This window comes from Gobio gobio (assembly GCF_949357685.1).
Source record: "Gobio gobio genome assembly, chromosome: 4".
Taxonomy (NCBI): domain Eukaryota; kingdom Metazoa; phylum Chordata; class Actinopteri; order Cypriniformes; family Gobionidae; genus Gobio; species Gobio gobio.
The window spans coordinates 61,103,328-61,114,549 of NC_137100.1; the positions used below are offsets into that span (position 1 = coordinate 61,103,328).

At 40.2% G+C, this 11,222-nt stretch overlaps 1 protein-coding gene across 2 annotated transcripts in view; it reads left to right on the plus strand.

Moving 5' to 3' along the window:
• Positions 1 to 9,298, plus strand: part of egflam (EGF-like, fibronectin type III and laminin G domains) — a 49,430-nt gene extending 40,132 nt beyond the window's left edge. Inside the window, exons 19-24 of one of the 2 annotated variants that reach the window (XM_079816302.1) lie at positions 2,875 to 2,898; positions 3,003 to 3,081; positions 3,163 to 3,306; positions 3,422 to 3,505; positions 3,655 to 3,758; positions 8,171 to 9,298. In XM_079816302.1, coding sequence (XP_079672428.1) covers positions 2,875 to 2,898; positions 3,003 to 3,081; positions 3,163 to 3,306; positions 3,422 to 3,505; positions 3,655 to 3,758; positions 8,171 to 8,322 — 587 coding nt within the window. In that variant the 3' untranslated portion in view covers positions 8,323 to 9,298. The remainder of the gene's footprint in view (positions 1 to 2,874; positions 2,899 to 3,002; positions 3,082 to 3,162; positions 3,307 to 3,421; positions 3,506 to 3,654; positions 3,759 to 8,170) is intronic. The other variant, XM_079816303.1, reaches the window with a different exon arrangement.
• Positions 9,299 to 11,222: the final 1,924 nt, after the last annotated feature.

The following is an 11,222-nucleotide window of genomic DNA, read 5'->3' on the forward strand; positions in this document are numbered from 1 at the left end:
AGTTTAAGGGTAAAGTTAGGGACAGGTGTGGTGGTATGAGTAAGTTTAAGGGTAAAGTTAGGGACAGGTGTGGTGGTATGGGTAAGTTTAAGGGTAAAGTTAGGGACAGGTGTGGTGGTATGAGTAAGTTTAAGGGTAAAGTTAGGGACATGTGTGGTGGTATGAGTAAGTTTAAGGGTAAAGTTAGGGACAGGTGTGGTGGTATAAGTAAGTTTAAGGGTAAAGTTAGGGACAGGTGTGGAGGTATGAGTAAGTTTAAGGGTAAAGTTAGGGACAGGTGTGGAGGTATGGGTAAGTTTAAGGGTAAAGTTAGGGACAGGTGTGGTGGTATGGGTAAGTTTAAGGGTAAAGTTAGGGACAGGTGTGGAGGTATGAGTAAGTTTAAGGGTAAAGTTAGGGACAGGTGTGGAGGTATGAGTAAGTTTAAGGGTAAAGTTAGGGACAGGTGTGGAGGTATGAGTAAGTATAAGGGTAAAGTTAGGGACAGGAGTGGTGGTATGAGTAAGTTTAAGGGTAAAGTTAGGGACAGGAGTGGTGGTATGAGTAAGTATAAGGGTAAAGTTAGGGACAGGTGTGGAGGTATGAGTAAGTTTAAGGGTAAAGTTAGGGACAGGAGTGGTGGTATGAGTAAGTTTAAGGGTAAAGTTAGGGACAGGTGTGGAGGTATGAGTAAGTTTAAGGGTAAAGTTAGGGACAGGTGTGGAGGTATGAGTAAGTTTAAGGGTAAAGTTAGGGACAGGTGTGGAGGTATGAGTAAGTATAAGGGTAAAGTTAGGGACAGGTGTGGAGGTATGAGTAAGTTTAAGGGTAAAGTTAGGGACAGGTGTGGTGGTATGAGTAAGTTTAAGGGTAAAGTTAGGGACAGGTGTGGTGGTATGAGTAAGTATAAGGGTAAAGTTAGGGACAGGAGTGGTGGTATGAGTAAGTATAAGGGTAAAGTTAGGGACAGGAGTGGTGGTATGAGTAAGTTTAAGGGTAAAGTTAGGGACAGGTGTGGAGGTATGGGTAAGTTTAAGGGTAAAGTTAGGGACAGGTGTGGTGGTATGGGTAAGTTTAAGGGTAAAGTTAGGGACAGGTGTGGTGGTATGGGTAAGTTTAAGGGTAAAGTTAGGGACAGGTGTGGTGGTATGGGTAAGTTTAAGGGTAAAGTTAGGGACAGGTGTGGTGGTATGAGTAAGTATAAGGGTAAAGTTAGGGACAGGAGTGGTGGTATGAGTAAGTATAAGGGTAAAGTTAGGGACAGGAGTGGTGGTATGAGTAAGTTTAAGGGTAAAGTTAGGGACAGGTGTGGAGGTATGAGTAAGTATAAGGGTAAAGTTAGGGACAGGAGTGGTGATATGAGTAAGTTTAAGGGTAAAGTTAGGGACAGGAGTGGTGGTATGAGTAAGTTTAAGGGTAAAGTTAGGGACAGGTATGGTGGTATGAGTAAGTTTAAAGGTAAAGTTAGGGACAGGAGTGGTGGTATGAGTAAGTTTAAGGGTAAAGTTAGGGACAGGTGTGGTGGTATGGGTAAGTTTAAGGGTAAAGTTAGGGACAGGTGTGGTGGTATGGGTAAGTTTAAGGGTAAAGTTAGGGACAGGTGTGGTGGTATGGGTAAGTTTAAGGGTAAAGTTAGGGACAGGTGTGGTGGTATGAGTAAGTTTAAGGGTAAAGTTAGGGACAGGTATGGTGGTATGAGTAAGTTTAAGGGTAAAGTTAGGGACAGGTGTGGTGGTATGAGTAAGTTTAAGGGTAAAGTTAGGGACAGGTGTGGAGGTTTGAGTAAGTTTAAGGGTAAAGTTAGGGACAGGAGTGGAGGTATGAGTAAGTATAAGGGTAAAATTAGGGACAGGTGTGGTGGTATGGGTAAGTTTAAGGGTAAAGTTAGGGACAGGTGTGGTGGTATGGGTAAGTTTAAGGGTAAAGTTAGGGACAGGTGTGGAGGTATGAGTAAGTATAAGGGTAAAGTTAGGGACAGGAGTGGTGGTATGAGTAAGTTTAAGGGTAAAGTTAGGGACAGGAGTGGTGGTATGAGTAAGTATAAGGGTAAAGTTAGGGACAGGAGTGGTGGTATGAGTAAGTTTAAGGGTAAAGTTAGGGACAGGTGTGGAGGTATGAGTAAGTTTAAGGGTAAAGTTAGGGACAGGAGTGGTGGTATGAGTAAGTATAAGGGTAAAGTTAGGGACAGGAGTGGTGGTATGAGTAAGTTTAAGGGTAAAGTTAGGGACAGGTGTGGAGGTTTGAGTAAGTTTAAGGGTAAAGTTAGGGACAGGTGTGGTGGTATGAGTAAGTTTAAGGGTAAAGTTAGGGACAGGTGTGGTGGTTTGAGTAAGTTTAAGGGTAAAGTTAGGGACAGGTGTGGTGGTATGAGTAAGTTTAAGGGTAAAGTTAGGGACAGGTGTGGTGGTATGAGTAAGTTTAAGGGTAAAGTTAGGGACAAGTGTGGAGGTATGAGTAAGTTTAAGGGTAAAGTTAGGGACAGGTGTGGTGGTATGACTAAGTTTAAGGGTAGGGTTAGGTGTAAGGGAAGTGTCAACAGTGTAATTATAAATTAATTAATTACAGATGTTATTACATGCAGCTAATTTAAAAAATGTAAGTACAATGTAAAAACATGTGTGTAAACAATAAGTGCATTGTACCAAATGATTAATAAAAATGTTAGTACATAGTAAGGCCACCTAATATAAAAGTGGGTCCGGTTTGACATTAAACAGCTGGAAGGCAGATCTCCAGGAGCAGGATTGAACACTTTCCTTCTGTAGTATTCCAACAGTATTTTGCATTTGGCATTAGCCTGAGATGTTGCTTTGATATTCTTTGCAGACTTCTTCCATAACACTTCCAAATCTTTCTTAAGCTTCTTTTATTCTGTTTTGTGCTCTCGCTGTGCAGAATGTGGGAATTATTGCCTAAACAGTAAGTGCTCAAGGCAGAATGTCTCTCGTTTGAATGTATTTATGATGTGTGCTGCCATCTAGTGGAGGTTAAACAGCTCTGCACTCTGTCTTTTGCTGTATCAGCTGTTACTGAATCTATTGAGATCCCTCAGTTCACTGGACGCAGCTATCTGACATACGACAACAGAGATATCCTCAAAAGGTGAAGTGCTTTCACACTGTATAACTGCACTCAAATCCATATTCTTCTTATGAAGAATAATGGTGCATCATGTCTCTGCAGGGTTTCAGGTTCCAGAACAAACATGTTCATGCGTTTTAAGAGCACCTCCAAAGATGGTCTTTTACTATGGCGGGGGGACAGTCCAATGAGGGCCAACAGTGACTACCTGTCTCTCGGCCTTCAAGACGGAGCGCTCATTTTCAGGTATAACGACATATCTCATGTCTTTAAGATTTACATTGACTTTCATGCATTTTTGCAGGCAATTTACAACAGAGGATCAAAAGCATCCTCCTAACATCTCTTGTTCTCCCTACAGTTATAATCTTGGTAGTGGAGCCGCCACTGTGGTCATTAATGGCACATTTAGTGACGGCAAATGGCACAGAGTGAAGGCTGTCAGGTCAGACGTGTGCCACACTGCATCAAATCATTATTCAGAATGTCTTTCTTTGTGCATTATGTAGATGAATTTGAGGGATTTTACACCATCCAAAAGGGCCGTAGCTTTACAGAGATTTACCGAGCCTTTATGTTTGTCTCTGTTTGAAGGGATGGACAGTCTGGTAAACTAACTGTCGATGATTACGGAGCTAAAACAGGCAGATCGGCCGGTAAGATGAGACAGCTGAACATCAACGGGGACCTTTACATTGGTAAGGAGCAACAAGTTAATTGTAATGATTTTAAAAAGTCAGCATTAAAGGGAAGCTGAAACGGCTTCTCGAACACTTGATTTTATCCATGTGGAATTAAAGGGGTAGTTCACCCAAAAATGAAAATTCTGTCATTAATTACTCACCCTCATGTCGTTCGACACCCGTAAGACCTCCGTTCATATTCGGAACACAAATGAAGATATTTTAGTGTAAAGCTGATGGCTGAGAAAGGCTTCAGATAGGCCTCCATTGGCATTCAGTACATTTACACTCACAAGACCCAGAAAAGGCACTTAAAACGTTGTTACAAAGTCCATCTCACCACAGTGGCTCTACAATAATTTTACGATGCGACGACAATAGTTTTTGTGCGGAAAAAAAAAATCAAAATAACACCTTTATCCAACTTGTTATTGTCTTCCGTGTGTGCCTCCACGACGCATGCGCGAGAATATGACGTAGATCCGGCGTTCGGACACATGACCCAGAAGCGATTTGTTTACAAGCAGAGGAAGACGCGCGTATCTAAGCTGTTGGATTCTACATTGATCGTACTTTAGGTCTCGGCGTAGTTCACAAAATGGGGTTAAAGTGTGCATTTCATGGATTCCCGAACGCCGGCGCCACGTCATATTCTCGCGCATGCGTCGTGGAGGCACACACGGAAGACAAGAAGAGGTTGAATAAAGTCGTTATTTAGATTTTTTTTGCGCACAAAAACTATTGCCGTCGCATCGTAAAATTATTGTAGAGCCACTGTGGTGAGATGGACTTTGTAACAACGTTTTAAGTGCCTTTTATGGGTCTTGTGAGTGTAAATGTACTGAATGCCAATGGAGGCCTATCTGAAGCCTTTCTCAGCCATCAGCTTTACACTAAAATATCTTCATTTGTGTTCCGAAGATGAACGGAGGTCTTACGGGTGTCGAACGACATGAGGGTGAGTAATTAATGACAGAATTTTCATTTTTGGGTGAACTAACCCTTTAATTGGATGGTTGTGGTTTGCTATTGGTGGATCTCATGTGAGTGACAGGTTACCCCGCCCTCATGCCAGTAAACACGTCAGCAGAGAAGAGAAGATTGAGGGTTCATCGGAGTGGTCCAAGACCTTAGGCATTTTGTTGCACTTGAACCGGGGTTCTGGCAGACCAATAACAGCGCTTGCGGTCCGCGTAGAATTGCACGTCAGGGGACGTCGTAGGCTACACGTGCAACACACAGCCTATGACGTAGCTACGGCGTACACTCAACTCAGAAGTATAAATTGTGCTTTAGGAGTGAATGGAACGCGAGGAATGCTTCAGTACACTTAGAAAATCCTAACAAATGCTCAAAATTCAAACTAAAAATGGTAAAACTTTAGCCAAAAATTATATTATAATGTCTACATGTGTATCTGAATGCATACTGAAGAGAGAAACTCAAGAACTGACTTTAGGACCCAGCGGAGCAGCTCATTTTCTCCATATAGAGCTATAAGGCCATCTAGTGGCAAGAGTCATGAAATATCATGTTATATCATTTTTTCCCTCAGAAGAGGTCGGCAGAGACCCCCAAATTGACCCAATGTGAGATATTTTGAGCTGATTTGAGCTGGGTTATGCATGTATTCTAGCCTGACGTCGTCATACTCAATTCTAGTCAGAATATGAATCTGATACTGCTCCATTGGCCTGTAATTATGGGGCGTGTTTCAACCGAACCAGGAAAGACCTCAATTGGATAGACCTACAACCAATCAGAGCAACGGAGCGACGCATAACATTAGTTGTCAAATGTCAACAGAACTCAACTGCACACTGTGTTGCCAAGTCTGCGGGTTGAAGCGACCCCAATTATGTGATATACAGACCCAGGAATGCGAATTTGAGCAGGCAGCCCTGCCAAAATAACACATATTTTACCCCCCAAATGCCTTTTTTCCCCCGGAGAACCCCCCTGGAAAGCTATTGGGCTTGTTTTTGGCTAGTTTTGAGGAACGTTAGCAATTGAGCGGGTTTTGTTGTAAAAACTTGGCAACCCTGTACCTGCACGCACGCTGGAATAAGTTAGAAGAAGAAGATGATTGTAAACGATCTTTGCCGGTGTTGTAAAAAAAGAATTTAAGGATACACAGAGTACTTACCAACACGATCATCATCTCTGAGAGAAATAGTAAAGGTGAATGCATAACGTTATACGAACAAGTTCTCCGTTTAGGATTATAACAAATTCAACCCAAGCGCCTTTGATGACGTGGATGATTACGTTACTGTTTATCATCTGTCCTGTCCATCATCGTCTAAAGCCCGCCCTGACAATTTCATTGGTCCAAACAGTTTCTGTTCGGGCATAATTACTCCTATACTGATCAAGTCCAGACCGAACTGCCCGAGTTAAAATGTTGTGGGCGGGGCTAAGTTCGGCTGGCATCCAGGCTATATGTATTCCAGAATTATTTTGAATTTAAGTTGTGAAGAATGTGCTTAAATTATATTATTTATTGAGCAAATCTAGTACTTTTAAAGGTAAATAAAAATCATTTAAAAAATCTCAACCAAAAAAAAATGCATTAAAAAACGTTTTTTCTTTCTTTCTTTTTTTTTTTAAAGGAAATTATATAAGCTTTCTGGACAAAAAAAGATAAAATCTTAGGGCTTCGGGTCATTTTGACCCATGAGGGAAGGATTTTTTACAAGTTGCAAGGAGGGGAACAAAAGTTAGTGCCCCCGTGTCAACAAGCTTAGCCCCCCTAAATTAGGAATCATATTGCACCAAAAAAATTTCTGAAACTGGTTGCAATGTGCAGTTTTTGCTGTGGCGGTATGTGATGAAAAGAGTATTTTATTGTGTCATAACCAATAACCAATGCAGAGAAGCAATGAGGAGGCTGCGCGCTGTGGCGCCCAAGTAGTCTGTTCATGAATGATCCGTCACTCAGTCTGCGTTTGCTCAAATAGTTGTAAAACGTGGGCTATAATGGTTGCTACGCACTTGATTATAGATAAAATAAGCTCTCTTTATACACGTTGTGTTGTGTGTTATTTCACCCATATGCAGCAGTGATACTGTAGATTCATTTTACTGACTTGACTACTTTGAATTCCATTCAGTCATTTCGTTCATTTAAACATACTGGTAGTTAAAATATATGTTTTTTCTCCGAACACGTCCACATATGAAATCTTTGATCATATTCCGAATTAGGAAGATGTAGCCAAAGATATATTATGACCAACGCAATGAAAGAACCGTTGATGTGCGACTATGACGGAGACGTGTTTCACCACAGAGATAGGCATACCCGAGAAAAGATATAATTTCAGTCTTGTTCACATATAGCGAGAAATACAATTATTTTATCCAATTGTCCAGTGTTGCTTACAGAGTATTAGATGTTTGTTTTTATGCCTATGCTAACTTTGCGAAGAGTCCGCTAACAGAGAGCAGGTAGGCTACAAAACATGTCAAATAAATGGTTTAGTTTTACTTTTATCAATTGAGCATGCATGATCATATTAGAGATACATTACTTTTCAAATAAATAAATGAACTTGAAATTATTTGACTTCACGTGCAGAGTGATAGAGTACGCTACATGGCCAAATAAAAATTAAAATAAAAAAGAATAATCCTGAAAATAAGTTAAAGGGTTAGTTCCCCCAAAAAGAAAATAAAAACACCTAATGTAACTCACCCTCGTGTTGGGTCTCCAAACTCGGTCCTGGAGGGCCGCTGTCCTGCAGAGTTTTATTAATAATAAATTAATAATAGGTAAACATTTAATATTATTATTATTAACCCAATTAAACACACCTGAACCAGCTAATCAGTGTCTTACCAGGGCCTTGTAAGACACAGATTGGCTGGTTCAGCTGTGTTTATTTGGGTTAATAATAATAATATTAAATGTTTACCTATTATTAATTTATTATTAATAATAATAAATGTTTCTTGAGCAGCAAATCATCATATTAGAATGATTTCTGAAGGTTCATGTGACACTGAAGACTGGAGTAATGATTCTGAAATTTCAGCTTTGATCACAGGAATACATTACATTTTACAGTTAGTTAGTTATTTTAAATTGTAATAATATTTCATAGTTTTACTTTATTTTTAATTAAATAAATTAAGCCTCTGTGAGAAATAAGAGACTCTTTCAAAAACACAAAAAGAATCTTACCTACTCAAACTTTTGAACAGCAGTGTATGTGCAGGTATTTGTCTAGTTCTGTCTAGTTGATTTGTCTCTCTCTCTCTCTCTCTCTCTCTCTCTCTCTCTCTCTCTCTCTCTCTCTCTCTCTCTCTCTCTCTCTCTCTCTCTCTCTCTCTCTCTCTCTCTCTCTCTCTCTCTCTCTCTCTCTCTCTCTCTCTTTCTCTCTCTCTCTCTCTCTCTCTTTCTCTCTCTCTCTCTCTCTCTCCAGGTGGGATGAAGGAGATCGCATTGCACACTAACAGGCAGTACATGCGAGGTTTAGTGGGATGCATTTCTCATTTCACTCTCGCCACGGACTACCATCTGTCTCTGGTGGATGATGCAGCTGACGGCAAGAACATCAACACCTGCACCAACTGAACACCTCAAAAACACCAACATCAAGAACTGTGACCCAAGAACAACATATTCATGTGTACTCTTCAAAAACCACCACAACAGCAGCTCACAAATATCACTGACCTCAGCTGAGAAGACCATCAATAAGAAAACATTAACCTCCATCTGATGAAAAGCATCTAGCTTGGTGTGATGAAGATGAAAGTGTTTTCTTCTGAATTCTCCATTATACACCAACTCCTGCAATAAAAACAGCCAGAGTTGTTTAGCTTCAGTACTGTCATTGAATTAACTGAAAGGTTTTCAACCATGTAATTGAATCACGGTATTATCACGTAAGTGAGCATGCTGATGTTTGAAGGCAGGAGGAGCTCAGTGGTTCTTTATTCCTTATGCAAGATTTACAGCATACTGTATAGTTACATGTTTTTCTTTTTCTTTTTCAAATCTACAACTCTCCTGTTATTGCACTTATGGATCAGCAACCAATTCTTGTGCAAACCTAGTCAGGTGCATTTACATTATTCCCTTCAGAAGCAATGGTAACTGTTCTTTTGTTTGTTTGTTTTTTATATCATTCATTTTGTATCCGTATTGAATAGAGCTTTTGAAGAGTCAGGCTGTCATAGAGTAGTAAATGTCTCTCTCTCTCTCTTCTGAGGTAAAATCTTTGCACTGAGTTTTTAGGCTGCTAGTGGTGGAAGGACAAAGTGATGTGATTTGTCTTTTGTATCAGAGGCTCTGTCTCTCTTTTCCTTCTAGCTGCAAACGTTTATGAATCCCAAAGACTCTTTAGTAGCCACTGTAGCTCTTTATTTTTTACTGTAGCTCTTTATTTTTTACTTTAGCTCTTTATTAAGTTAATGGATGTCTGCAAAAAAATGCATCTCTTAATTTTTTTCTGCCTTGATGTTTAAAAAGCCTATCATTTTGCCATCAAAAATGTGACTTACTGATTTTATTCATGAAATAAAAAGAATGTCAGACACTTCATTTTATGCGGGTGTATTATAAATATATAATTATAAGAATTAAATTATATTATATTATAATTATATTATATAAAAAGTTTTGGGAAGCCTGTCTTTACATGCACACTTTAACTTTAATCCCATTCTTAATCCGTAGGGTTTAATATGGAGTTGGCCCACCCTTTGCATCTTTAACAGCTTCAACTATTCTGGGAAGGCTTTCCACAAGGTATAGGAGTACGTTTATGGGGATTTTTGACCATTCTTCTAGAAGCGCATTTGTGAGGTCAGACACTGATGTTGGACGAGAAGGCCTGGCTCTCAGTCTCCGATCTAATTCATCCCAAAGGTGTTCTGTCGGGTTGAGGTCAGGACTCTGTGCAAGCCAGTCAAGTTCCTCCACACCAAACTCGCTCATCCATGTCTTTATGGATCTTGCTTTGTGCACTGGTGCGCACTCATGTTGGAATAGGGGCCGTCCCCAAACTGTTCCCACAAAGTTGGGAGCATGAAATTGTCCAAAATGTCTTGGTATGCGGAAGCATTAAGAGTTCTTTTCACTGGAACTAAGGGGCCAAATCCAACCCCTGAAAAAACAACCCACACCATAATCCCCCCTCCACCAAACTTTACACTTGGTACAATGCAGTCAGGCAAGTACCGTTCTCATGGCAACCGCCAAACCCAGACTTGTCCATTGGATTGCCAGACAGAGAAGTGTGATTGGTCACTCCAGAGAACACGTCTCCACTGCTCTAGAGTCCAGTTACACCACTGCATCTGACGCTTTGCATTGCACTTGGTGATGTGAGGCTTGGATGAGCTGCTCGGCCATGGAAACCCATTCCATGAAGCTCTACACACTGTTCTTGAGCTAATCTGAAGGCCACACGAAGTTTGGAGGTCTGTAGCTATTATTGACTCTGCAGAAAGTTGCCGACTTCTGCGCACTGTGACCCTCAGCATGCGCTGACCCCGCTCTGTGATTTTACGTGGCCTACCACTTCGTGGCTGAGTTGCTGTTGTTCCCAATTACTTCCACTTTGTTGTAATACCACTAACAGTTGACCATGGAATATTTAGTAGTGAGGAAATGTCACGAATGGACTTATTGCACAGGTGGCAACTTATCACGATACCACGCTTGAGTTCACTGAGCTCCTGAGAGCGACACATTATTTCACTAATGTTTGTAGAAGCGTCTGCATGTCTAGTGCTTGATTTATACACCTTTGGCCATGGACGTGATTGGAAGACTTGAGTTCAATGATTTGGAGGGGTGTCCCAATACTTGTGGCAATATAGTGTATGTAATTCTCATTCATATATATATATATAAAAATTCCATATATATATTAAAAAAGTGTTTTAATATTTATTAATAAATTTGGCTTGCTGTGGCGCCATAAACCGTTTCGTTTGTGCAAGGACTAACCTCAAAACATTTGAGATTACGATAAAAATTTCCCTGTAAGAGAAAACCGTAAACCTGCAAGAAAATAATAAAATATTTAGAAATATTACTATTAAATATTCTTCTCCATAAGTGTTGCTTTTACTTGGTTTAGCCTACATTATTTTATAGTTTTACATAAAGCTCTCCGTAGTTCCCCAAAATTAGGTCCTCTGTGTGTTTCGACCACAGGAACCAGGGTCTGAATGAAGTTCTGGTGTAGTGACAAATTTGGTCCCCCCTGAAACTGGGTCTCCTTTAGGACCCCATGCGAATAAATGCTGTTTCAACTACGTTATAATGGCCATTTATGTCTGTATTAGTTAGCTTATACGCTAGCATAGCATACAGATACCTGATTAGCCTGATAGCTTTGTAGTTTATACACACATTTGCACGTGCCCTACATATATTCTCAATCCTCTTTAATGTAATTATGTGTCAAAGGAAGTGTTAAAATGTCCAAATATTTCAGTTATAAATAAAACAAATTAATG